The following is a 27,917-nucleotide window of genomic DNA, read 5'->3' on the forward strand; positions in this document are numbered from 1 at the left end:
TCATGAGGAAATACCAGACAAACCCCATCATGACCAAACATCAGAATGAGAGACATTCTACTCTACAAAAGTATCAAGAGCATGAAAGACAAGGAAAGACCTAGAAATTGACATATATTGGAGGAGACTAAGGAGACATGACAATGTAGATCCTGGAACGTAAAAAGGATATTGGTGGGAAAACTGGGGAAATTCTTTTAAAGTCTAGTTTAGTTAATAGTATTGTACCAATGTTGATTTCTTAGTTTTGATCATTATTCTGTGGCAGAATTTCTCAAGTTTTGGCACTGTTGACATTTTGGGTGGATAATTCTTTGTGCATTGTAGGATGTTCAGTAACATACTCAGCCTCTACCCACTAAATGCGAGTAGCATCTCCTTTCTTCCATTTGTGACAATCAAAAATGTCTTAAAACATTGCCAAATGTCCCTTGGGGAACAAAATCACCCCTAGTTGAGAGCCTCTGTTCTATTATGTAAGATGCTAATATAAGGGAAGGCTGGGTGAAGGACACTGAAAACTATACTACTTTTACAGCTCTGCCCTAAGTCTAAAATTATCTTTTAAAAAGTATTATTACTACTGTGCTCATATATGCTTGTAAAAAAGAATCAAAATGTTATGTTAGAACTTAAGTTCCCATTTCTTCCTTCACCTGAATCACCAGTGTTAGTCATTAACATATTTGAATAAATCCAGAAATTTTCTGTGATATAAAACTAGTTTTTACACAATTGAGATAATTGTACATACTGTAATAATACACATAATTAAATTATTTTTTGTTGATTTTTTTTGGTTTTGTTATGCTTTCATACATACTATAATTGCCACACTGTACTGTGACTTGCTTTTTTTTTTCACCCAGCAACACATATCCTTGCTATGGACCAGACATTGTTTTTGAGTGCTTTACATAGATTAACTCATTTAACCTTGACATCAAAGGTATTTATGAGATATGTATTTTTCTTACCCTCATTTTGCAGATGGAGAAGCTGAAGTGCACAAGTTAAGTAATTTGTTCAAGGTCATAGCAAATGGTAGAGCCAGGCTTTGAATCTAAAGCAATCTGGCTCCTGAGTGCTCTTAACCTTCAATTCCCATCCTGCCTCTATAATTTGTCATAGACATGTTTCCCTGTGTTTCATGTCATTACACCTCATTCTTTTTAACGGTTATGTAAGGGCCTGTGCTATAGATGAACTGTAGTTGAACTCTTCCCTGTTGGTGTCTTGACTCCCATGTCTATCTCCAGCCCTAGGTCTCCAACCACCTCCTCAGTGTCCCACGAGTGCCACAGACTTAATTTTAAATTGACTCATTCAACTATACTTAAATAAAAAAATAAATTAAAAAAATAAATTGACTCAAACTGAGCTCATCATCCTTCCATCCGCGCCTCCCATCTGAATGGCAATGCCAACACCCACTAGTCACCCAGGACGGAGGCAGGAGCCAGACTGGGAGGAAATAGGTGAAGTAAAGTAGACTCCAACGGAAATGTAAGGTGCTTGGGTCATGGGTCAGTAGCATAGGGAAAGAGACTTGCACAAAAAATTAAAAGGAGGTGGGCTAGCTTTGGACATCTGGAGGAAACAGGTGGGAAGACGGAGGATGCAGGAACCAAATTTAGGCTTCTGGGTTCCTAGCTGTTCATCACCAAGGTAACTGCGTTGCTATGGCAACAGCAAAGGCAGCACAGCCTCTGCCAAGAACCTTCTCTGCTGCAGTTACCTCCATACAAACCAGACACTTCCGCATGGGGAGCTGCGGCCCTCCGGGTACGGCTTAGGAAGGCGGGAATTGCTGCTGCAGTAGCCAATCGGATGAGCTCTGCGGCGAAGGACGCAAAGGAGAGGTGAGGACTTCTTTGAAGCTCGGCAAAGGGCGTTGACAAGGAGGGCTCGTGTCCCTTTCCCACCACTTAGGGGCCGAGGAAAGGAGGAGGGCGGGGCCTGGGTGAGGCCGACCGGGGGCGGGGCCCAGGTAAAACCGTGTGGGGTCCCGCCCACCCCCGCTTCTGCTCAATAGGAAGCCAGAGAGCCCGTCCGGACAGTTGGGGTGTCCAATGAGTGTCGTCGCTAGACCCCGGTGCGGGGCGGGCCCATCCAATCGGCAGCGGCGGTGGGCAGGCGCGGGCGGCAGAGGCGGTGCGGCGGAGGCGGAGCGGGCTCTGCGGCAGGAGGGAAGATGGCGGACGAGGAGAAGCTGCCGCCCGGCTGGGAGAAGCGCATGAGCCGCAGCTCAGGTGCCGTGGGGGTCGGGGCTGGGGCGGGGCCGCGAGGGCCCGCGGAAGCAGGGCTCGAGCTCGCCCCTCGGGCGCGGCGCCGCCCCTCGATTGCCGTGGGGTCTTGGCTCCTCCGCGTCGTCCCAGGGTGACGGCCCGGCTCACCCCGTGGGGGCTGCGAGCCTGAGGAGTGGGGAACCCTGAGGAAACTGAGGCAAGGAGCGGGGCCGGAGAGGCCCCTCGCACGGCCGGGGTGATAGGGGGACGGTGATCCCTCGGCACTCTCTCAGACGATGGCCCTGGCCCTGCCGATCTGACACCTTTCTTTCGGCCTAATGCACGTGACGTCCGGGGAGAAGGTCTTTGCACCCCGCTGGGCCCAGGGGGCACCCCTGGGGGAGGACACCCCAACCCCATGCTCAGGGCGGGGCCCCAGGGTTGCTCGGCCTCGGGTCCACAACCTCCTACTGCTAACATGCCTACTGCCATCCATACCTAATTCTGAGTTTGCGATATCCGCCCGGTGGTATTCTGCCTGAGAACATCCCCCCGTGCTCCGGGACCCGATTTAAGGCTTTTCCCCCAATAATAATGTCAATAATAGGGCACGTTTATCTCAGTGCCAAGCTAGGTGTTTTCTTTCTCTGATTGGCTGCAATTCTGGAAGGTAGGTAGTTATTACTCCCATTTTGCAGGTCAGGAAACTGAGGCCAGAAAACTGAAGGAACTCGCTCAAGGTCATTCATTTCGAGGGGTGGGGACTGGGTTAGAATCCAGTCAGTCTGACTCCACAGCCCCCTGCCCTTCTTACTGCAAACCACTGAGATACACTGAGGTCCAGTGTTTCACTCCGCTGGACCAGAGCTCACAGTAAATCACAGTCGCAGTAAGAATTCCGATTTATTGAACGCCAGGAGCTCTGGTGAGCACTTTGCATACATCATCATCGACTCTCCACATTAACCCCATGAGGTTTGATGTCCTTATTCTCTCACCTCACCCCCACTTTTCAGATGAGAAAACTGAGGTTCAGGGAGATGGAGCCCATTGCCAAGGTGTTAGAGGCAGTCAGTGGCTCAGCTGTCACGCACCCTGCTGCAGCCCTGGCTGTGACCTGCAGCATGAAGCTGATGCTCTGCTCAATTCAGGGCCCCCACTCCCTCCATTTCTTCCCAGTGCAACCCTAACAGTGTTCCCCATGGGTGACATCCGTCCCTTCACGTTGGTGGGCACAAGTCCTCCACGTAACCCAGGCAAACTCTCTGCCCCTGGGATGACAGCCTATCTCTACTGGGTCCTACTTCAAGCTTATTGTTTGCGGCCCTCACTCCATGCTCCTTAGTCTCTGGGTAACATCTGGCCCCAGTAATGCTGGACCCCAGTTCTGCAGCAGAGTACACTGGGTAGGGGAAAAGAGCAGAGCTTTTGTGTCTGACGCACATGGGTACAGTTCCTGCCTCCCCCACATGTGCCTGGAGCAGAGTAAACACCCAGGAAATGTTGCTTAGTTTTGTGGTCTATAAAATGGACATAATAGTTGCTACCACACTCCTGATGTGTGCCAGGTGCTATCCTAAGGACGTTACAGATATGAACTCATACAGCCCTTACAGCAACCCTCCAGGCAGGTATTGCCGTTATCTCCATTTTACAGGTGAGAAAACCGAGACCCAGGGAAGGTTGATCATACAGTGAGTGAGTGGCAGAGTGGCAGATTTGAACGGGCGGTCTGGCTGCTGAGTGCACGCTTGGAACCTTTCTTCCTCACCTGGGGTTACTTTCCCCCTTGAAGTTATGAATGACTGAAGTTATAACGTGGTCTTATTGCTTGTTTGGTGTCTGTCTGCCCCCACCTAGAATGTTAGCTTGCTAAGACCTGGTGGCACTGGTGGACAACAGTGGGTTGGCTGAATGGAGGCATCTCACTGGCCAGTCCCTTATCACGGCCTTACGGTGGTGTCCTCTGAGCAGGTCCCAGCTGAATTCCACTCCCCCCTCTTCCAGGCCGGGTGTACTACTTCAATCACATCACTAACGCCAGCCAGTGGGAGCGGCCGAGTGGCAATAGCACTGGCGGCGGCAAAAATGGACAAGGGGAGCCTGCCAGGGTCCGCTGCTCACACCTGCTGGTCAAGCACAGCCAGTCACGGCGGCCCTCGTCCTGGCGGCAGGAGAAGATCACCCGGACCAAGGAGGAGGCTCTGGAGCTGATCAATGGTGAGCAGAGGTGGAGACAGAGTCTGGGGGCCGGCGGGGGGCAGGTCCCTCTCCCCAGGGGCCAGACTGGGCCTTGCAGAAATCATGCCAGACTCTCTACCCCAGCTTGCTCAGCTGTCAGCTGTGGCCTTGACAGACCTGGAAGTGCCTCAAGCCTGCCTCCCACGGCTGCCTCTCCTTTTCCTCTCCAGCTGGTATTTGAGGGTGAGCCAGGGTAGGGGTGGAGGACCCAACCTTGGGGCTGGCAGACCTGGGTTCAGACGGTAGCCATGCCACTATAAGCTCCTTGACTTTGGGACATTCACGTTGCTTCCTTGAGACTCAGTTTTCACCTCTGTAAAATGGGCATCATCATATACCTGCCTCCAAGGGCCATCGTGAAAGCTCAGTGAGATGAGAGTGCGTGGCACACAGTGGGTCCGCATTCAGTGGGAGCTATCCTTGAGAGTAGTATCATCAAGCAGGGTCCTGGGGCACATGTATGGATGGGTCAGGAGGCAGGTTGGAAAGGTAGAGTCGGTGAATTAACTCTGCCCTGAAGGAGGAGGCTGTTCCTCGTTCTGTTCTGTGTTTCCTCCACAGTCTAGAGCAGCAGTCGATAGGCAAACTTTTTCTGAAAAGGCCAGATGGTAAATATTTTAGGTTTTGCGGGCCATACAGTCTCTGTCAGCTCTGCTTGGTAACTCCATAGCAGCCATAGATGATATGTAAACAGATGGGTGCGGCTGTGTGCCAATAAAACTTTATTTACAAAAACAGCAGGATTTGACCCGTGGGACATAGTTTGCAGCAGCCTGGGCTACAGCTGTCCAGCGTGGCCACCACCACCTACATGTGGTTATTTCCATTTAAATTAATTAAATTTGAGTCATATTAAAGATTGGGTCCTCAGTCACACTGGGCACACTGTTCAGTAGCCACATGTGGCTAGTGGCTGCCATCTCGGACAGCACAGATAGAGAAAGTTTCCATCCTTGCAGGAAGTTCTGTTGGACAGTGCTGGTCTGGATCACACGTGTGGTTTCATCATCCACTCAGCCTCTCTCACCAGAGATCCCAGACCCCTCCTGGGCCCTCCAACCCCACATAACCCGTCTCTCTCCCATGCCCAAATAGCCTGAGCGCCCATCCAGCTCTGCCAGGTCCTGGCTGTGTGACCTTGAGCATGTTACTTAACATCTCAGAGCCTCGATCTTTTCACTTGTAAAATGAGAGTTATGATAATAGGACCCACTGCATAGGGTACTTGAGAAGACTCTGACCTAATGCAGTAAAGCATGAATACCAGCCTTGGCATCTAGTAAATGTTCTGTAATTGCTGGTGGTGATTATGATGGTTGTTATTAGCACAGCCCTGGCATAATCAGTCCATATTGGCTGTTGTTTTGCTATGACATCACTGGTCTGGTACTTGGCCAGTGGGATTTTATTTTATTTATTTTTGTTATTTATTTATTCATTCCTGGTTGTGTTGGGTCTTCATTGCTGCGCATGGGCTTTCTCTAGTTGCAGCGAGCGGAGGCTACTCTTCGTTGCGGTGCGCAGGCTTCTCATTGTGGTGGCTTCTCTTGTTGCGGAGCACAGACTCTAGGTGCGCGGGCTTCAGTAGTTGTGGCACACGGGCTCAGTAGTTGTGGCGCGTGGGCTTAGTTGCTCTGTGGCGTGTGGGATCTTCCCGGACCAGGGATCAAACCTGTGTCCCCTGCCTTGGCAGGTGGATTCTTAACCACTGCGCCACCAGGAGAGTCCCTGGCCTGTGGGATATTCTTAAACACACCTCTGCCCACACCTACACCCCCCATACAGTGTCTGGCACCTGACAAATAGCACCTCTTAGCCTCCTACCTCCCAGCCTGGTAGAGCAGAGCCAAGCTCTTGCACAGAATCTTGAAGGCAGATTCAAAGAGCTCACCTCCTGAGCTCCGTGAGGGCAGGGACTGGATCTGTCTCTTTCCCCACTGTATTCCTGCCACCCAACACAAAGCCTGGCCCACGGCATTGCTCACAGCCTGGTTTCCTGAATCAGGAGGAAGCGAGAAGGATCCCTGGCAGAGGAAGTGGCAGAAATGAAGGCCTGTGGCTGGGCTGTAGGTAGGAAGGCTGTGCAGGGGACTGAAGAGGGATGAGACCCCTCAAGGGCAGGTCCCACACAGGTGGAGGACGGCTCAGAGTGAGGCCAAGAGTTTGGGTCCTTTCCCAGAGACCGCAGGAAACACATGGCCACGTGTGACTGGGAGGGGGGCCCTGTGGCGCTGGCTTTTAGGAAAGAGCCGTGTGGCTGGAGGGTGACGGACCAAGAAAGCCAGAAGGCCCAGGGCCCAGGCTGGCTGGACCAGCGGTGAGCTGTGAGCAATGAGTGGGGTCTGGCGGCCCCAGGGGAAGAGGACGTGGCAGGAAACCCGGAGGAATCACGAGATGACCTCTTGGGTCCTCCTAGCTCCTAGAGGGGTCCCTGTTCTGAGGCTTCCGAACCACATGAGAGTGAGCAAGAGGTGATGGGCACTTGGAGGTTGAGCAGAGGAGGTGCCATCACTGGTTGAGGGGGTTGGGAAGAGGCACAGTCTGGGGAGGGACTCACTAAATCTGAGGGTCTGAGGAAGAGACGTTGGCAAGGCAACCGTGAGAGGACCTGGATTCAGCAGAGCAGCAGGCCAGAGACAGAAGCCCTTGCGACAGTCCTGGCCAGAGATGGCAGGTGGACATGGGGATATCTGAGCATCACGTGGAAGGAAAGCTGTTGGGCCCTGGGGACTGCCTGGGAGTGGCAGATGAGGATGCCCCCCAACCCATCTCTAGAATGGACAGGGGTGTGTCTGGTGGGGCTCACACTGCAGTGGGAGCCTGGCGGTGCTGAGGTCAGCCGGGGTCTTGGGAAGGGGTGTCTGGGGGTGTGCCCAGTAAGCAGCTGGGCCCTGGGGCCTAGCCTTAAGTCAGTGCACACTCGGGAGTGTTAGCAGGGGTCCGACTTGCCTGCCTGTGCCAGAGGGCCTGGTGGAAGCTGTGGGAGGAATTTCAACTAGAAACACTGTGACTTGAACTTGGGGCAGGTACGAAGCAAGTAGAGTAGATTCTAGAGAGATTTAGGAGGCAGAATCGGGCGGATAGGGTGATGGATTAGAGGGGCAGGGGTGGGGTAAGGTCAGAACCAGTGTGGCCCAGCCCTGGAGTCACACAGAGATGGATCTCGGTGCCAGCGGTGTAGCTTCAAGAAAGTGTCTTTACTCTCGGAGCCTCAGTTGCCTCATCTGTAGGATGGGGACAGGGTGGCCATGAAGATCCAGGGGCCAGCCAGCAGCTGAATGCTCAGCAGAGCAATGGGCTCAGTGTCGGACGCTTCCTGTCTACACAGCAGAGCCTCGACCCCAGTCATTTAGGAGTGTGCGGTGGGCACCATGGTCTGGACAAGGCTTCCGCCTACCAAGAGCTCCCCGCTGCTTCCCCATGGCCCATGGGTGGAGCTCTGGGCCAGGACGTGGGAGGCCTGGTGGGTTTAGCGTGCAGACCCTCCAGTGACCTTGGCCTGAGGCAGGCCCCCTCGAGGGTCATTACAAGGGAGCAGTGAGATGGCCCGGGCCATGGTGCACTCGGTAACCAAACACTTGTGTGGCACATCAGCAAGCTTTGGGCGCCTGGGCTTGGTTTTCTGTTTCGTGAAAGTGGATGTTGTCCCCCCTCCCCTGTTCTCGTCATGGGCTTGTTCCAGGTGATAAAGAGACCAGGATTTGGGCGGCACACTCTGCAGCTGGCAGCCTGGGTCTGTCAGTTCGATTTTAGGTCCTGTGCTCCCCAGTTGCCCCGAGGGGACAGGCTGCCGGCAGTGTGTCCACATTTTCTGCTGAGGCTCCTTTTCCCAGTGCTGGCTCCTCTGCAGCTGCTGGGCTGCGGCCACAGGCTTGTCAGGGATCTGGGTACCGGCTGCCTGTCATTGCCAGTGTCCTTGTGTAAGGAAGCCAGGCCATGGAGAAGCCCTCCCTGCCTACTCCCATCCCTCCATCCCCACATGCCCAGGGCCTGAGGGTCCCAGGGAGGCCCTGATGTGAGCAGCAGCCCCCCCTACATGTAACTGTGCCCAGGGCCTGAGGGTCGGTGAGCACCTTTGGCCCAGTGTCCCCACCCAAGGTGGGTGGCTCCCTTCTAGCCTGCTGGTTTCAGGCTGGGTGTCTGGCCTCTCTAGGCACCCCCTGCTGGGATTTGGGCCTTGAAGGAAGGCAGACCTAATCCTGTCACCTTTTTCCCTGTCCAGGCCCCTTCCCTAGTTTGTCTCTAAACCTTTTTATTTTTTCTGGCCGTGCTGTGCAGCATGTGGGATCTTAGTTCCCCGACCAGGGGTAGAACCCACGCACCCTGCATTGGAAGCTCAGAGTCTTAACCACTGAACCTCCAGGGAGGTCCCATCTAAACCTTTTTAGAGTCAGAGACCAGTCCGTTTGTTCACTCACTTTCCCTGAAATAATTATGGTGCAGCTCAGGCTGCTATGACAGAATACCAGAGGCTGGGTGACATTTATTTCTCACAGTTCTGGAGGCTGGAAGTCCAAGATCAAGGTATCGACAGGTTTGTTTTCTTCTGAGGCCTCTCTCCTTGGCTTGCAGACAGCCACCTTTTGTGTGCTCACAAGGCCTTACCTCAGTGCATGCAGTGGGGAAAGAGAGAGAGAGCTTTTTGGTGTCTCTTCTTAAAAGGACACTAATCCTGTCAGATCAGGGCCCCTCCCTTACCACTCAACCTTAATTACTTCAGCAAAGGCCCTATGTCCAAATATCACATTGGATGGTTAGGGTTTCAATATATGAATTCTGGAGGGACATAAACATTCAACCTGTATTATTTATGGACTGACAGCTAGTAATTGTCAGGGGCTCACTCTGCACCAGGCACTGTTCTGGCAGTAATTCCTTTACCCTTCACAGCAGCCCTCCAAGGTCAGAGCTGATAATTAGCCCATTTTACAGACCAGGCAAGTGAAGCTCCAAGAGACGAAGTCACGTACCAGGGTTGCAGAGCTCAGGATCGGTAGAGCTGGGATCCGAACACAGTAGTTGGGGTCCACAATCTACCCTGCTCTGCCTCAGCTGCCCCGTTGGGTGAGGGTTAGATGGACGCTGTCTGGGTAGGGGGTGTTGCCGGTCAGGTGAGGCAGGGCATTGCTGAGAGCAGCCCAGGGTGTCTGGTTTGCACTTCCTTTCTTGCCTCCTCTGTAGCATTTGAGCCTGAGGTTCACAGAAAAAAGGCATGAGATTCCAGCATTTCCATCTACAGAACCCAGTGGTGGATCCCTCTCTCTCCTTCCCCATGACCTGTTTCTGTCTCATTTATTCACGAATTCCTTCAACATTAGTGAACACCTGTTCAGTGCACAGCACGGGGAGCTGGGGACACAGCAGTGAGCAAGGCCGACCTGGTCCCTGTCCTCCCCGTGTGAGGCGGCAACAGACGCACAAACAGGAAAGGGGTAAATGCAGGGCCCAGGGAGGCACCTCGCCTAGTGAGGCCTTAGGGAGACTCCTGGGTGAGACCAGAGGACAGCAGATGAGCTTCGGGTGGGAAGAGACGATTAAACAAAGGTTAAGCAAAGGCTGAGAGGTGGGGGGCGGGGGTGGGCAAGACTGGGCGGGACACCATGGGGGGTGTAAGACTGAGCTGAGGTGACACAGGGAGTTCTGAATGTAGCCTTGCATCCTGACTTATGGCCAGACCCCTGAAGGTCAGCTTTTGAAAGGAAAGCTCAGGAAGGAAGCGTTGTTTCTTTAAACAAAATCATTTCAGGCTCCTATCCAAGCAGAATATTTTCTGAGACAGTTGGCTGCTCAGAGGAAGTTTTGGGTGCTATGAACTATAGGGGACATGGGAATTCTTTGGCATTTCAGTGATTAGGACTCCGCTTTCACTGCTAAGGACCCAGTGAACTAAGATCCCACAAGCCATGTGGCTGGCCAGATAAACCCCCAAAAAACAAACAAACAGGGCTTCCCTGGTGGCGCAGTGGTTGAGAGTCCGCCTGCCGATGCAGGGGACACGGGTTCGTGCCCCGTTCCGGGAGGATCCCACATGCCGCGGAGCAGCTGGGCCCGTGAGCCATGGCCGCTGAGCCTGCGCGTCTGGAGCCTGTGCTCCGCAACGGGAGAGGCCACAACAGTGAGAGGGCCGCGTACCGCAAAAACAAAAACAAAAACAAAAAACTATTGGGGGGCAAACGCTTGGCTTTTATCAGTCTTTAGGCTGCTGTTGCTTGCACACATGCACTGTGTGCACACCTTGGCCAGGCCACCTACTCTCAGGGGTTCCCTGCCACTGTGCCCACAGCTCCAGCTGCTGGAGGATGCAGCAGGGGGTGCTTGTGCAGGGCTCAGGGCTGGGCCCGACTCCCCAAGTGCTGGGCATGTGCAGCAGTGCCCGCCAAGGTACCTGGAGGCGGGCAGGTGCACTGGGGAGCACTGTGCACTCAGGATTCCCTGGCTGGTGTTACTGAGGTCCGGACAGAAGAGAGAGGAGATATCCTGGTGCTGCCCGGGTGAGGCTGAGGGCACAACCAGAATCCAGGGAGAGGAGGAGGTAGAGGAGGGGTATCCTAGTGACATCCGGTTCAGATCGCAGTCACCTGTGAATGCGTCTGGCACAGGGGGATCACCTACCTGGCAGCCCCAGGGCGGTGTAGAGAGCACAGCAGAGCATTACGGCAGAAGCCACTGCAGCATGCGTGCAGTCCACAGAGGGTGGGGCTTGTGTCGCATCCGACGGAGAGCCTGCCTGACCAGGCGGCGCGCCACGGTGACGGCCAGCGCAGACTGCGAGGTGCGGGCGACGAGGACCAGGGATGGGCAGGTCAGAGAGAAGTAGGGGCAGCCTCATCAGCGGCTGGCACAGCCCACACGGAAGAGGGAACAGGATGGTGACAGCAAGGGCCATTTGTCAAGGCGTCTGTCTGTGCCGGGCACTGTGCTGCGGGGCACTGTGGCCTGCTGGCAAATGGCTGACAGTTGAGGCTCAGAAGCAAAGGGACGGTGAGGACAGAGCGAGAGTGACAGGGACACGGGGGAGGCAGGGGTTACCGGGACAGCCGTGGAAGCAGCCGTGCAGATCAGATGCCGGGACACGCAGTTGCTGCTGTGACCTGCAGTGAGACGGGGGTGGGCGGGGAGTGATAGGTGTGCTGTCACCGTCGTTCCAGGGAGATAGATGGATACCAGTGATGTTGAGGTCGGACAGGAGTCGGAGGCCCATGGGCCGAGGTGAAGTTTGCACCAGCCGCTCATAAGGCAGATGGCCTGGCTGCATGTCTGGGCCTCAGAGCACCAGGTAGATTAATCCGCGGTGTCACTGTGGTGCTCAGACAGGTACCAGGCGTGTCACAGCCTCGTTTAGGTCAGACAGGAGCAACGGGCAGAGGTGTCACCATGGAGTTCAGAAACCCACCGGTGGGTGTGACAGGGTGCCTCTCACATCCAGCGTGGGCTGGTGTCCCGTCGCTAAGCTGGGGGTGGTGCGTGGTCCCAGGTCCCCCCAGGGGCCTCAGGGATAATGCCCCCCAGGAGAGTGGCTGTCAGGGAAGCCAACGTAGGCCTAGCTCGAGGCAAGGGGCTGTCCGGTGGTGGTCTGGGGAGGACAGGATGGGTTCTTGCTCCAAAGGCTCCTGACTGGACTCAGGAGAGTGGCTGGCGGCCCTTTCCTACCCCCGCACACGCAGGGTCTGGGAGAGTCACACAGGTGCTCGGTGCTGCCCCCTGGCGCCCTCTGCTGGGAGCCCTTCGCCTCAGTCATCCTTTTCCTTCCCTCCCATCAGCCCGGCCTCCCTGTCCCTCCGGGGAGAATCGGTACCCAATGGGGACAGTTTGGGCTGCACAGAGGGTGAATCTGGTGCACTACCAACACACCCTGCTGTCTCTGGGGCGCAGTCTGTGGGAATGACGCGTGTCCCTTCCCGAGCCCCGGCTAGGCCGCCGCTGGGTCTCTTCACGATGCCCCAGTAAGTGGCCCTGGCCTTCCTCACACTTTGGACAGATGAGACAGCTGAGGACCCAGCCGTCTCCTGTGGCAGAGTTGGGCTGGCGCCCTGGCCTCCTGCCTTTCTCCTAGAAGCCTCTAGAAAACTCTCCACTGGGGCTTCCACCACTGCCCTGGGGCTCTTGGGGGACCCCTGGGTCCCAGTGTCCCTTTGTAACTTCTGTCTTCTGCTGTCCTCCCCAGAAGGGCCTGGGGGGTAGATTTTCTCAGAGTATGTGTGAGGGTAGGAAGAGGCCATGCTCTGTTCATTGTATGTTGCTGAGTGTATGTGTGGTGGGGAGTGACACAGCGGGCGGTATTGGGATGGGACGTGAGACCAGCTGGCTGTTGCGGTCACCACAGGGTCACGGTGTGCATGCATGTGAAAGGCACTTTCTGAGTGGAGTGCCGCCCTCCCTGGAGCCCTCTGCCCCGCCCCACCCCTGACGGGGAGGTCTCCCTGTGTGTCCCCCTTGCAGGCTACATCCAGAAGATTAAGTCAGGAGAAGAGGACTTTGAATCTCTGGCCTCACAGTTCAGTGACTGCAGCTCCGCCAAGGCCAGGGGAGACCTGGGTGCCTTCAGCAGAGGTGCGCGAGGAATGGGCACCACCAAACCCCGGCAGGACCCTCTGACCCACCAGCGCCCGCCCACCACCTAGAGATCGGGAGGGGTAACGCCTGTCGCATGGGCCTTTGGAGTCCACCAGGTGGCAGCAAAGTCCCTCCCTCAGGCTTCAGAGGCCGCCCTGCTGGGGGTCGTGGCCGCAGAGCCTTCTCCCCGGTGACATTCTCTCTTGCGGTGGGGAGTCCATCCGTGTGTCTCTCTGCTCAGTTGTCCCCATCACGGGCCCACCAAGGTGGGTACTTGCTGCCATTTTCCTCTCCTCCTGTTGGAGGTGTAAGGCTGGGGCCCCTTAGAGCCCCAGGGCATGTCCCCCAGCATCCCCTGCCCCGCCCTCATGGGTGGGGAAACCAGGGGTGAGGGGAGGAGGGGGTCAGATCAGCAACCCCGAGTTCAGGCATCTCCAGCTGGGGCTGTGGAAAGGGAGGGTCGGAGGGAACCAGGCCTCCGCCTCCTTCCCACTCCATCCCTGGGGTCTACAGAGCATCGGGGAGGGGCCCAGGATGGGGCGAGGGGTGTCGGGGAGCCAGCAAGGGTCTGTGGACCGCCTGCCCGCCCCAGGAGGCAAGGGAGACAGACAGTGTGGCAGGGGCTGGGGACCGGCACAGGGAGACCAGTTCATCCCTAGAACGCGTCTCTACATGCGCGGCAGAGACCGCAGCTCTGCCCTCATCCCTCACTTGCTGTCCTCAGCCTTCCCGGGGCCTCCCTAATTGCCCTGCTGTCCTCAGCTGGGCCCCACTCGCCACTGTGACCGGGCCCTAAAGCACGTGACAGATGAGTCCAAATGAGCGCCCGGGGGTGCAGGCGGGAGCCCCATCTGCCTGCCCTGCCTGGTCCTGGCCTGCAGCCCGGGTCTTGACCCCCCACCTGCCATCCCTCATGCTTCCTTCCCCAGGTCAGATGCAGAAGCCGTTTGAAGACGCCTCCTTTGCACTGCGGACAGGGGAGATGAGCGGGCCCGTGTTCACGGATTCCGGCATCCACATCATCCTGCGCACGGAGTGAGGGGCGTGGACGGCCCAGGCCCGCCGCACACACACCCCGCCCCCGCCCGGGTGGGTGCGGGGCAGGGTGGCCGGGTGCGCAGACTCCGCTCCCTGCTGCCGCTGACCAGCGGGCACCCCTCCCTGCTCGTGTCACACAGTATTTATTGATCCCAAAATGGCTGGGAGGGGGGCTTTTCACCACCGGGGGCTCCCTGCCAGACTCGCCTCCCCTTTAGGAATTGACTTCAGAAGGGCGCGGGGTGGAGAGGCTCGCCGGGCTTCCACATCCAAGGGCTGGGGGTGACCTGTCCCAAAGAGAAGGCCTGGCTAGCTGAGCCGCCCCCTGTGTCCCCCCAGGTCCGGGACGGGGGCGGGGGGGGGCAGGAGGGCCTTGAGTTATTTCTGGTTTTGCCACCTCCCTCTATTCGGTTGCAAAAAGCAAACGCTCCGCCTGGGGCCCGGGCTGCCTGCTGCTTGGGGGCCCTCTCTAAGCAGCAGTGCAGCACCTTCCCCAGCCTCCATTAAACCTGGAACCGGTGTTCTGCTGTCCCTGTCTCTCATTTCCTCCCTGCGGAGGTGAGTGGGGCTCGATTGGAGGAGCGATCATCTCCCACCATCCCTGGCGTCCAGGTGTCCAGGCCGCCTTTCCTCCCTGAGCAGCCTCTCCTCTTCCTGGGCTTGGGGGCATCCTAGCGGCAGCTGGACTCTCGGGGAATTGGAGCATTGCTCAGCGCCAGCTCTCCTCACACTCGGGTGTTCAAGGGCCCTGACCCCCCAGCTCTGGATTCAGCAGGTCGGGTGGAGCAGGGCATCCTCGGGGAGCCAGATTGAAGCCCCCGTGCCCTGGGTGCTCTCGCCGCCCCCCTCCCACCAACTCCCTCCACGCACGTGGGCCACTTGAGTTAGAATGAACTACGCCCAGCACCCTGAGGCCTGCTTCCCTGTCGCCACAAGCGCTCTGGAAGATTGTGCTTGGGTCCTGCGCCCTCTGCAGGCGCCGTTACCATGGCAGCAGGGGGCCAGGCGGGTGGGGGTTCCTGCCGGGCGCCTCTGAGAGCAGGGATCCTGCCCCGCCCTCTGGGGGAGGGGCCTCCGTGGAGCAGAGGGAATCGCTGTGGCACATGGGGGTGGGGGTGGAGGGGACTCTTCCTCCTCTTCAGATTGGGGGCTGGGGTGCGGCCCACCTCTTGTGCATCACCTCCTCGGAGCTGCCCCGGGGCCAGGGCCTGGGCTGGGGGCTCAGGTCAGTCAGGAGGTTTGCGGCGCTGCTGAGAGGCGGTTAGGCCTGGTCTGCCCACCTGCTTCACGGGGACCAGCCCGGGGCGGAGGCGGGGGGCAGGTGGTGGGCTAGCGGGGCTTGGGCACCTGAGGAAAATAAAGCCCTTCCTGGCCTGACACCAGGGAACACCCCGCCCCCCGCCCCCCGTCCCCGACGAAGCTGAGTCTCTGATAAAAGCCCCGAGAATCAAACAGCCACCTGGGCCGACTCCCATCTGGCCAGCTTCTGGAGCCATCGCTCTCTGCCTGCCGCCTGCCAGAGCGTTTGTCATTAGGAAGGTTTAATGAATTTCCTCTCAGCTCTGGTGGGCTGGGGAGAGCCGGATGGTTGGCTGCGCCTCCAGGCAGAATCCTCTCCCACCGCCCGTGGAGGCCACAAGGCAGGCAGCAGCCCTGCTGTCTGCGCCAACCGTTCTGTGGTGTCGGGGGAGCCACTGCACCCCTCCAGGTCCAAAGGAGCCTCTGGGAAGGATTGGAAATGAGTACTTGGGGGCGGAAGGGTTTTCAGGGTCCTGCTCCAAGGCACCGCCTGAGGGTGGGCCTGTGCCTCGCTCTCAGCACCAAAGGCCTGGGGAAGGTCTCCCTGGGCTCCCAGGCATCTGAGATGCTGCCGGGGAAGGGAGGGTGCGGGATGTGTGTGTGTGTGTGTGTGTGTGTGTGTGTGTGTGTGTGTGTGTATGTGCGTGCGCGCCCAAGCCTGCATGTGCCCATGTGACTAGTTGGCCTTAGGTGTGTGTCTGTCCTGTGTGACCCGGGGGTCCCTCCGTCTGGGCGTGACCACCTGCCTCCATGGACCTCCCTCTTCCTTTGTCTAGCTGTGCAGCGGCCAAAACCCAACACAAAAGAACGTTGCTCTTTGGTAAACATGCCCCCAGAGCCCACTCAGCACGCGTGATTCACGAGCTGTGGCTTGTGTCACCTGCTCCACACCCCTCCTGCCCAGAAGTGAGGCCCTAAATCCCAGGCCTTCAGCGTGGTGAGAGTATACTCTTTGTCACTGGTCTGGCATCTCCTGGCCCACTCGACCCAGGGGGCTGGTTTCCACTCTTGCCGTTTTCACCAGCTCAGGCTTCTGTGGCCGCAGAGCAGGGCTAGAGCCAGTTACTTCAACTCGGGGTAACATGGGTACTGCCACGGGATGGGCTACAAAGCTTCCCCGATGTAGACAGACACACCTCCACAAAAGGGGAAGCAGGGGAAGCAGTAGGCAGCCTAGGACACACGCAGATGACACGCAACCCTCGCCTGGGTCGAGGGGCAGGGAGTTAATTACTCCTTGCCTACCTTGGTTGGAACAAAAGCCACCAACCCCAAAGTATAAGGAGGGCTGGGCCTGCCTCTCTGTGTGTGTGTGTGAAAGAGAGAAGGGGCGCCTGTGGGCATCTGTCTGATGCCCAATACAAATCGGAGGGATGGGGCGCAGATGTTCTAGGTGCCCTCGCCCTGTGCCTGTTTTTTGTTTGTGTGTTTGTTTTTTAAAAGCAGATACAGAGCGAAGTGCCTCTCAAGGTGCTTATCCAGGAATCGATTCTCTTCAATGTCGAACTTGTTAATTTAAATGGAAATTAATTGCTTTTCTTGAAGATTTCTTTAAAAATTGGTTTTAAATGAGTGCATTAGGCAGTCGCATTTATTATTCATTGGTTTCATCGGCAGTACGGCCCCAGTGTCCCGAGTTCCCGGAGATGCCATCACGGAGCGGAGATGATTTAATCAGGCCATTAATTAGAGACAGGGAGACAGGGAGGGACGGTTCCTCCCAGAGGAGCAAGCTTGGCCTCCGTGGCCTCAGCAGGGCCGGGCGGGGGGGGTGTTGTCTGGGCCGGTGGGCTGTTTGCACAATGTTTCTGCTGGAGATTTCGGGGGGGCCGTGTGTTGGGGCGTACGCGGGGGTGGGGAGTGGTCAGCACTACCTTTGTTCCCGGCCACAGCTTCAGAGGCGACTGTCTCCCCCATCTCCTTGCAGTCTGTCACCCAGGCTACCAAAGACCTGGCTAAAATAAAGCCTTCATTTTGTTTTTCCCCTTCTATGACCCCCTCCCACCCCACCTTAGTCACACTGCCGAGGTTCCTGAGGACTTGGCCTTTGCTTACTTCGGTCTTCCCCACGCGCTCACACACCCCTTCCCTTCCTGTCTCTGATACTTGCTAGCTTTGCCCGTCCTTCCCCTCCAGGAGCTCCAGTCCCCATGTAGGTCCCCATGTCAGGGACTGTCCCTGCCCAAGCCCGGGCACGGGGCGTGGGTGTGTCCAGCGGAAGGGCCCCCATGCACTTTCAGACTTGCTGTCTTTTCTTAATCAGCTAACTCAGAACAGGTGCAACCATACAAAATGATTTTGATGTTACAAAGAAAAAAGAGAAGAAAAAGGAAAAATTCTGTGTGCTACCCTCTCATATCCATATTCTTAAAAGCAGCCAACTTGTTAAAAACCCATTTTAAAAGCTGCCAGATGGGTTACTGATGCACCTGTGTGATCAGCGAGTGAAAAAAAAAAAACAGTGACAAAGAATATTCATTTGAGGCCAGTCTTCATTGTGATAGAGTTCTTGGTTATCTGGATCATGTTGTTTGAAACAAGTTTGGATCGGGTATCCTCTCCTCTCTTCCCAAAGGGCTCTGCCAGGGCCCTCAGCCACCGCCCCCCCAGGCTGGGCTTACCTGCCCCTGTTCACAAAGCTTGTGGCCTGGGACAAGGGGACCCAGCTGGGGTGGGCCTCCAGGTTCACCCTCCACCTGGCCTCTTCTGCCCCTTCCAGACACACAGAGCCGCTGAAGCATGAAATGTCAAAGGTCCCGTTTATTCCAGCAACCCGGAAAGAAAAGGTGTAAATAAAATGAACATCCATGCACTCAACTCCTTGGGTCGGGAGGAGGGGACGTGAAGCCAGGAGGAGGAGGACTGAGTGGGACGCAAAGAGGGAAGGGAGGGAGGGAGAGAGACAGGCAGAGATAGCTGGAGAGTCACATCGAATAAAAGATAGAGAGGCCTCAATAAACAGAAAGCGAAGTATCAAAATCAGAGATCAATAAAGAAGAGACAATACTGAGAAAACGCACTGACAACAGAAGCAGAGAATGAAAGCTGGGCGCAAAGGTGGAGGGAGAAAAAACAGTACAGGAGGGGAGAGGGAGAGAGAGAGAGAGGGCAGGACACAGACAGAAAGATAAATTTGGAAGGACACAGGTGGAGTAGAAAGGGCTCCCGTGGCCCTCACGTGGCTGCGTGAGCGACGACGGCAGCCCCTAGGGGCCCCCAGCGGTGCTGATGACGTGGAAGAGGGTGACATTGTAGAGCACCTGGTGGCCATTGTTCCAGGTGTAGAGGGCCCGCTCGCGGGGGTTGTAATCCAGCATGGAGATGTGGGAGTACTGGTTGTGGAAGGGCACGTCTGTGTACTCGTAGCTGGACGTGTTGGTGAAGTAGGCGAAGTAGACCTTGGCCCCGGCCAGGTGGGAGTTGGTCACGTAGAGCACGCCACAGATCATGAAGGCCTCGCCGGCGCTGCGCTTGGGGTAGCCGGTGTCCCAGGACCGCACGACCTCGAGGGTGTGGGGGTCCAGCCGGCTGACCACGATGTTGCCTGCGTTCTGGTTGGTGGTGTACACGGCCCAGAGCCCACTCTCGTCCACCATGAAGTCCATGTCCGAGAAGCCACCCCAGGAGTAGGGGAAGGTGTTATTGTAGCCGGCCCCAGGGAGGCTCCTCTGCACCAGCACGGAACGCGAGCGGAAGTGGTACTTGACCACCACGTTGCTCTGGTACTTGTTGTAGAACAGGGAGCCATTGTACACCACGTGGCCCGTGCCTGCCCACGGCTGGGGCAGTAGGTGCTGGATAAAGTTCTGGCCTTTGATGAAGTCTCCCAGAGTACGGAACTCCAGGACCCGCCGGCCCTTGTAATAGCCATCCATGTACCAGACCTACGAGAGAGCCGCTGGTCACTGGTGGACCACCACCAATGACCCAAAGGTCCCAGCAGCCACTAAGGAATCATATGGTCATTAGGGATCAACAGTCACTAAGTTGTCATTACTCAGTCATGGGATGTCCTTTCATGACCAGGCATCATCCCAGTGACTGGGATCATTTGGTCAGGGAGTGCTATTGGTCTCAGACGCTCAGAGGACAGTGCTTGATCCCCAAGAATCGGGGAAACTGCAGTCCCTGGCGACTCACTGGGCCTAAGAGTTCACTGGTCATTGGATATGGGATGGTTAGTGGTCATTAGGCTGCCCTTGGGTGGTAAGAGGTCACGTGAATCCATCGCCCGTGGGTAATTCCTGTACGTCAGCATCCTCTCCGTCAACGTCTTTCGCTGTCACCATGGTATTAGCGTTTGTGAGTACCCTTACTCATGCTGGTTATTGGGCTAAGCAACCTAAAAACTGTAACGCTGATGTTATCATAACCATTTTTAAGATAAGGAAAATTGAGGCTCAGAGACATTAAGGAACCTCCCCAAGTTTCCCAGCTAAGAATTGGTGGAAGCGGGATATAACTCCAAGTCTGATTTCTTTTTTTTTTTTTGGTGCCTCGTGGCTTGTGGGATCTTAGTTCCCCGACGAGGGACTGAACCCATGCCCCAGCAGTGGAAGCACCAATCCTAACCACTGGACCACCGGGCAGTTCCCCCCAAACCCAAGCTCGTAACCCCTTGGTTGAACCACCATGATGCCTGGGAGGCCAACGATCACAGTGGGGCAGTGGCTATTTGCTGCCTCTAATCTATGACGCTCTATGGCTGCCCAGTGACCAACATCCATCACTAGGATAGTCACTAGGCAGTTAACAGATGGTTCCTGTGGATCAGAGGTGATAGGCAATCGTGACCATGGTGGCCACCGGAAGTTTAAAGGTCATTGAGGGCTTCCCTGGTGGCGCAGCGGTTGAGAGTCCGCCTGCCGTTGCAGGGGACACGGGTTCATGCCCTGGTCCGGGAGGATCCCACATGCCGCGGAGCAGCTGGGCCAGTGAGCCATGGCCGCTGAGCCTGCGCGTCCGGAGCCTGTGCTCCGCAACGGGAGAAGCCACAACAGTGAGAGGCCCGCGTACCGCAAAAAAAAAAAAAAAAAAATCATTGAGTGGTGCTGGTAGGTCCTAGTCCTTGGGAAGGCAGTGGTCACTGGTGGTTACTTTGAGGTCAGTGGTCACTAGAAGCTGGTCATTAGTACTAGGAACCATTAGTCTCTATACAGTCATTGGAGGTCAGCTGACTTACAGATTCACAGGGCTGGAAAGTTCTTGGTCACTTGGTGGTCGCTAGACAGTCAGGGGGAGGTCCAAGGGCCCTGGAGACCCTAGGACACTTTGGCTTACAAGATAATCATTGATGTGGAATTGCTTGGCGCCTAGGGGCAGCCACAGGCTATGTCTCCTCCTCAGTATAGGTTCTGACCCCTGGTGTGGGCCCAGTCACTCACCCGGCTATCCGCACTGGGGGCCATCGTGTCAGTCATCCAGGAGCCGAAGCGGGACCCCATGGCCCGAATGGTGATGGGGTTACTGACCCCCGTCAGCTTCCCACAGCCTGGGAGGCAGGAACAGGGGGGATGAGGGTGGAGAATGGGAAGAGCGCAAGGGAGGCAGGGCAAGGATGAGGTAGTGTGATCAAACTGAAGAGCTGGGAACAGGGGTGAGGAAGGATCCAGAAATCTGGTCCCAAGGTGGAGTGAGGTTGGGGGTGAGGGACTGGAAGTGTAGGGTCAGGAGCATTTCCAGCTTCTGGGTCTATTTTTGGCCTTGGGTAGGGAGGTCAAGGGTCAAAGTTTCGAAGTTAGAGGTCAAAACCATGCCCTGGGCACACAGAGGGTTTTGGGGTTGGGTGTGGAGGCCAGGGGTCAAGGTCAAGCATCAAGGCATACCCAGCTTCTGGGCACAGGCGTGGAGCCGGGCCTCCAGTGCCATCACCCGCTGCTGCAGGTCCCCGTAGCCGTAGGCGCCCATCTCCTCCTGGATGGCTGCAAGGCTGCCGGAGAGATTCCTCACCTCCTCCCGCAGGCGCACAATGGTCCTCATGTCCGCCTTGTACTGCTCCAGGACCGAGCTCAGGGGCAACAGCTCCGTCATCCTGTCCTTCATCTCCTGCTCCCAAGGTGGAACCATTGCTGATCCCAACCCCTGACCAGTGGCCCAGACCTGAGCCCAGCCTTCAACCCACAACTTCACCCCTTATCTCTGATGCACACCTGGCCCTTGGCATTCAGCCCACACTGGACCCTAGATCTGGGCCAGCCAACACTCGGTCCTTCCCAGATGTGACCCCCACTCTGGGAACTAATGGGCACCGATCCCAATGCTTCTCTTGACCTCTGACCTGAACCCAGAAGGACCCACCTGGAAGCTCTTGGCCGAAAGGGACCCATCGGCCGCCCGGAGCCTCGCATCCAGGCTCCGCATGAGGGTCTCCATGCTTCGCACGTACTGGAGGTCACGGTACGTCCGCAACTCAAGGACCTCCATGGACTGGGAGACGTTCTGAACCTAGGAACTTGGAGGGTTAGGAAGAGCCACACTCCTGTCCCCGTCCCCGGGATGCCACAGACAAGACCTGGCGGGGCCAGAGGCCAAACACCCAACCAACCTTCTCCTCCCAACCTTACCAGCAACCTGACCTCCCAATGGCAGGCCCAATCCATCCACTGGCTACTAGTCTGGCCACCACCACCTCCCACCTCTTCCCTCTTCCCTGCTCTCCCTGCCACCACTCTCGTCCCCAGCAGTCAAGTCTCCACAGAGCAGCCAGACAGAGGTTTTTCTTTTTTCTTCTTTTGGCCACACTGCGAGGCGTGTGGGATCTTAGTTCCCCAACCAGGGATCGAACCCAGGCCTCCTGCAGTGGAAGCACGGAGTCTTAACCGCTGGACCACCAGGGAAGTCCCGAGAGGGAGTTTTTCAAAAGGAAGATTGGATCACCTTCCCCTGCAGACCCTGCAAGCTGGTCCTGCCCCTTTGCCTGCCTACTCGCCGTGTTCATCCACTGCAACCACCAGCCCAACTTCGCTCACATAGATTTGAAGCTTCTTCCGTCCTCAGGGCCTTTGCACTTGCTGATCCCTCTACCTGGAGCGCTGTTCCCTTTGTCTTCGTCGCTGGCTTCGCCTCATCCTTCATGTCTCAACTCCAGCATCACCTCCTCAGAGTGGCCTTCCCTGATCACCCTGCCTTAAGCAGCCACTCACCCTCTCCCCCTTACGTGGTTATTTTCTTTCCAGCTATGACTACTACCTGGAACATTCTTATTCATCTGTCTCCTTTAGGTGGGATCCTCAGAGGCAGACCCAGTGTCTGGCTTGTCCACAGCTGAATGCTCAGTAAATACTAGATGCTCAATAAATACCTTTAGGCTAAATGAGGGAACTGAACTTCCCCTTGCCCTGACCTCTCCTAATCCAGACCGAGGGCCCCCTAGCTCCCACCTCCACTTGGCTAAGTTGAGTTCCTCCCGGCCAAGGTGAACTCAGAGGCAACACTGGATGCTTGTTGAAATATACAGACTTTCCTGAACCATCGTTCACGTGACACTTGGAAGTTCTCAGAAAGTCAAGAGCCTGATACCCATCCTGGATGCCACAAAACATTTTTATGGTCATGGTCAGCAATCAGGGGACACCACATGGCCATTCTGCACTGTTGGAGAAAGCAGTTCCGGTGTCACGGGCAGGGCAGGATCCTACAGAGTTAATGAGTGGAAGACTCCAGTGCCAACAAGGGTCCCTTCTGTCCTCAGCTTCCTCCTCTACAGGATGGCGGTGGGAAGTTGCTAGTCCCTTTCAACACCGACATCAGAGGTGACTAATGGGCCGTTCAGCTGGGTAGTGGCAAGAGACAGCAGTCGGCCTCTAAAGGGCACCGAAATATCCTTGGGAATGTACTGAATGGGGACCAGTTTATATCAACCACAATCAGAAGGGGAAGGCATCTTTATGTAAGTCTCTTGGGATGGAGGGTGAGAAAGGGTCTTAGCAGGTGAGTCTGGCTGAGTGCGTGGTGGGGCCAGAGCTCATGCACCGAAGACTCAGATGCTGCCACTGGGGTTCTCCTTCCCTGTCCCCATACAGCGCTCAGCTTCTCCTCCAAAGAAAGCACTAAACAGATATTGACCGAAATATCCACCTGGAGGGGAGCCAGGTCATCCACCAGTTCTGAATAATCTGCTTGGCTAGATCTGGCCCCGGCTGATCTGGATGGGGGCAGAGGGCAGGGTGGGAATTGGGAGATTTTCATAAGGGAACCTGGAAGGTTCTTACCTTCTCCATCATCTGCCGCAGCTCCCGGCTTCGGCCATCGCGGGAGCAGGTGCTCTGCGCGGGGATCACGGCCGTGCAGATGCATTTTCCGTCGGGAGCCTGGGCCGAGGTGTACAGCTGCCAGCCTTCCTCTGGGCTTTGGAAGAGGGTCTGCGGGGAGGTCGGAGTCAGAGAGTGGGAACCCAATGGGGGAATCACCCCATCGCTCCTGGGAGAGAAAAGGGGCCCCGGAGAGATGACAGAGGTCTTTTGCTGGACCCTTGGAATGTGCCAGACAGTGTGCTAAGTGCCAGACGTGTGTGATCTCAATCCCTCCTCAGGGAGCCCCATTTTACAGATGATAAGACTGAGGTATGAGGGGCGAAGGAACATGGCAAGGAATTGTGGGATTTGAGCCCTTCCAAAGAGTGGAATTCATTCTCTCAAACACATTTGCACACGCATGCAACAATGCCTCCATAACCACCATTAGAACATAGACTCAGACTCCTACCAACCCTCACACCTGAACATTCCTCTCTGCTTCTCAACCCACAGTGACAGACAGGTTCTGGATATATCTTGGGGGCCACTAAGCATAACTCTACTATTGTCATTCCCCCTTGCACCAACCCCTGTTCCTGAGAAGAGGCAGGGTGATGGCCAAAGGGTGACCGACTCCTCACAGAGACCTCCAAGCCCTTGACTAGAAGGCATCACTTTTAGACTCCTCCTAAACTAAACTTCAAGTCAGTTGATGCTGCTCAGATAATTCAGGGATCAATTATGGCTGTGCTTCCCAAACCAGGCTCCTTGGAATCCTGGCAATCTTAGCAGGCATGCTGGGAAGACGGTACTCTGAGGTCAAATATGTTTGTGCATTGCTGAGTGAAACGAGTTTCTTTCTGTCTTTTTTTTTTTTTTTTTGGCCATGCTGCGCGGCTTGAGGGCTTAGTTCCCCGATCAGGGATCAAACCCGGGCCCTCAGCAGTGAAAGCACAGAGCTCCAACCACTGGACCACCAGGGAATTCCTGAAACGAGTTTCTTTAATGCAGGACTTATCAGAACCTTTGAAATGCTCGTCTTCATCGGGGAACTGATGTTGGTTGTTCAGGTTTTTAAGGGATGCATGTGTCCTATGGCTCATGTTCATCAGAGCCATATTTTTCCAAAATTATTAGAAAATATCTAGTGAATGCCTATTCTATGCCAGGCATGGGTCTGGGATAGGGTCTAGGAAGAGAGAGACGAAGAAAGCCTATCGATTGCTGCCCATAGATGTGGAGGAGACACACATGAATTATGGAATCCTACCATTACTTCTAGAACTATATGCTGCAGTGAATGCTACAAAGAAAGTACAGAGAGTAACAGACCCTCCCAGGCTGAGGGTCTCAGAGGAGGTGCCCCAGGGAAGGGACAAGTAAGCTGAACTTGAGGGATGAGTGAGCCAGGAGAAGGGGAGAGAGGAAGGGACACTTCTGGCACACAAATTCTGACCAATACCTGGAGGGATTGGAGAAACATTGCTCAAAAAGCATTGAATCCTCACTGGATGGAACGTGTTGGGCCCCCAGATCAGGCCCCCTTGAGCTTCCCCAGAACGTACTGGAGTCAGTCACAAGTCCCAGTCTTTTCGTTTTTAATCAGGGCATGGTGGTCTCATTTGTTCAACAAATATTTGTTAAGCTCCTGCTGTGTGTCAGGCTCTGTTCTGGACATTGAAAACATAGTAAATAAACACAAAAGCTCCTCTAGGAGTTACTTTAAAGTGGAGAGCAACAGAAATAAATAAGTTAACACCAAGTATTTAAAGGGTTTTGAGTGCCATAGAGAGAAGTAAAGCAGGGAAGAAATGATGGAGGATGCTAGGGTTGGGGGGTGGTTAGGGTTGCAATTTTAGGGGCCCTGGGAAGGGCTTAATGAGAAGATGTCATTTGAGTAAAGACCTGAAGGAGGTGAGGGAGGAGCCATGAGGATATTTGGGGAAAGATGCTCCAGGCAGAGAGACCAGCAAGTGCAAAGGCCCTGAGGCCGGACCATGCCTGGTATGGTTGGGAAACATGGAGGAGGCTAGTTCAGCTAGAACAGAGTCACCGAGGGAGAGATTGTGCGCGGGGTGGGGGAGATGAGGACAGAGATGGGACAGGACAGCATGTGCAGGGCCTTGTGGACCATGGGGAGGACACATTTTTGCTCTGAGTGAGGTAGGAGCCAAGGAGGGTTCTGTGCAGAGGATGGACAGGACCTGACTCAGGTGTTCACAAGCGCCCCCTGGCTGCTGTGGGGGGGAACAGACTGTGGGTGTAAGGTGGCAAGGGTGGGAAACCAGGGCAGAGGTGACTGCAAGGGTCCAGGCAAGTGGTGATGGGTGGAAACCGAGGAGATGGGAAGTAGAAGATGCTGGTCCTATCCAGAATGCATTCCTAAGACAGGGAAGAAAGTCTGATAAAACCCCAAGTGTTTTACAGAGAAACAAAGCTTCACCATCATGGATCATTTGCACAGCCGCTACTTATCACCCCGCAGAAGCTGTTCCCATGAGCTGTAGCAGAGATAAGCCAGGCTGTGAGCAATGGGCAATGAGCAATCCCAGAGACTCCAGCTGTTAGCCCACTTTTTCTCTCCCACTCAATAAAGCCTTTTTTTTTTAGCTTATTGGAATGTGAGCAAGTGATATCACTGTTCAGATGAGCTTGACTCGTCCGCTAATTTATAAGAAAAAAAGAAAACATTCATAGATGCCATCTGAAACTATTGTCATTAGTCATTCTTTGAGCCTTACGCACTCACTTCAGAGGTTGAGGGAACTCCCTCTTTACAAGTCCATGTTTCCCCGGCGGAGGAATGAAGTCACTCACCTTCCCAGGCTCCCTTGCATGTAGGCATGGTCCAGGTGGAGCCCACACTCCAGCCTTACTGCAGAGCGCCTCACTGCCAAGGGCTTCCTCGGGTGGTCCGAGCCCACCCTGCCTTTGCACTGGGCAGGCAGAAGCACCTCCCACCCGGAAGTCCCCACGGAGTTCGTGATAAATACCAGCCCTCTCGCCTCTCCAGTGGGAGAACGCTGGGGTGCCTGCTGCCTGCAGTTTCCCTGAGGATCCCATGGGGATCTGTGCTCCAGGTGCCCACAGTGGGACCATTAGATTGCCCTGCCTGGGTTTCCTTCATTTCCCATCTCCCTTTCGCCACTGGTTCCTCCTGGGATCGCCTCCCAGCTAAGTATTTGCACTCAACTCCTCTCATCCAGCTCTGCTCCTGAGGAAGCCCGACCAAAACCGAGAAGGATGGCCTAAGACAAAAAGGGTGACCCAGAGGGGAAGGGATAAATTAGGAGGCTGGGATTAACATACACATACTACTCTATATAAAATAGATAATCAGGGCTTCCCCGGTGGCGCAGTGGTTAAGAATCTGCCTGCCGATGCAGGGGATGCAGGTTCGAGCCCTGGTCCGGGAAGATCCCACATCTTCCCGGAGCGGAGCGGCTGGGCCCGTGAGCCATGGCCGCTGAGCCTGCGCGTCCGGAGCCTGTGCTCCGCAACGGGAGAGGCCACAACAGTGAGAGGCCCGCGTACCGCAAAAAAAAAAAAAAAAAAAAAAAAAAAAAAGATAATAAGATCTGACTGTATAGCACAGGGAACTCTACTCAATATTCTGTAATAACCTGTATGGGAAAAGAATCTGAAAAAGAATAGATATATGTATCACTTTGCTGTACACCTGAAACTAACACCACATTGTAAATCAACTAAACCCCAGTAAAAGATAAAAATTAAAAAAAAGAAAAGAAAAGTGATTCAGGAATGCCTTCCCCTTTGGTTCTAGGAGAATGCAGAACTAGCTTCACCTTTTTTCATGACAAATACTGTTCTTAAAAAACAAAGACCAAAAAAACAAAACCATGAACTTGAGTCCAAACATCTCCATCTGTGCTCCCCTGGCTCTGATCCCCAAGCAATTTGGATAGAACCCCCCGAAGATTCTCATTTGTGCAGAGACAAAGCAGCCCGGTTCAACATAATTAACATCCCCTTCCTACATTCTGTAGCGTGTGCTTTGAAGCAAACAAGCCATTTTCTCTCAACACACGAAATATTGAATTGTAAAAGAGAAGCATGATTTAAGCGGCGCAGAGAGAAGGCCTCCACGGCTTTCCTAAAATAATTGTCTGCGTTGGACGCACCTTGCTGGAGTGTTCTCTGCAGCAGCGTAATTAAATGCGCGGGGTTTGGCTGCCAAATCTCAGCACGGCAAAGAGCCTGAGTTTCACCCATCGGGTTCAAGTTCAAACACACAGTCAATTCATGTCCTTGGGAACCCACTGGAATGTCCCGGGAGGTTCCGTGTTTGACAGTCCAAAGGCCA

General features: G+C 55.1%; 2 protein-coding genes across 3 annotated transcripts in view; one reads left to right on the forward strand and one right to left on the reverse strand.

Moving 5' to 3' along the window:
- The first annotated feature begins 2,094 nt into the window (after window positions 1–2,094).
- On the forward strand, window positions 2,095–14,580 carry PIN1 (peptidylprolyl cis/trans isomerase, NIMA-interacting 1). Its single transcript, XM_060006601.1, has 4 exons — window positions 2,095–2,252; window positions 4,236–4,448; window positions 12,909–13,019; window positions 13,952–14,580. Exons 1-4 carry the CDS (start codon window positions 2,195–2,197, stop codon window positions 14,059–14,061), a joined length of 492 nt encoding a protein of 163 aa, XP_059862584.1. The 5' UTR covers window positions 2,095–2,194; the 3' UTR covers window positions 14,062–14,580.
- Window positions 14,581–17,830: 3,250 nt separating this feature from the next.
- The window catches only part of OLFM2 (olfactomedin 2), a 63,235-nt gene continuing 53,148 nt past the window's right edge, over window positions 17,831–27,917 (reverse strand). The window contains exons 2-6 of one of the 2 annotated variants that reach the window (XM_060007676.1): window positions 23,570–23,719; window positions 21,657–21,803; window positions 21,185–21,404; window positions 20,744–20,850; window positions 17,831–19,243 (exon numbers count right to left, since the gene is read on the reverse strand). In XM_060007676.1, the coding sequence (XP_059863659.1) occupies window positions 18,566–19,243; window positions 20,744–20,850; window positions 21,185–21,404; window positions 21,657–21,803; window positions 23,570–23,719 (1,302 nt within the window). In that variant the 3' untranslated portion in view covers window positions 17,831–18,565. The remainder of the gene's footprint in view (window positions 19,244–20,743; window positions 20,851–21,184; window positions 21,405–21,656; window positions 21,804–23,569; window positions 23,720–27,917) is intronic. The other variant, XM_060007677.1, reaches the window with a different exon arrangement.

The sequence above is a fragment of the Delphinus delphis genome, chromosome 3, assembly GCF_949987515.2.
Source record: "Delphinus delphis chromosome 3, mDelDel1.2, whole genome shotgun sequence".
Lineage (NCBI taxonomy): Eukaryota > Metazoa > Chordata > Mammalia > Artiodactyla > Delphinidae > Delphinus > Delphinus delphis.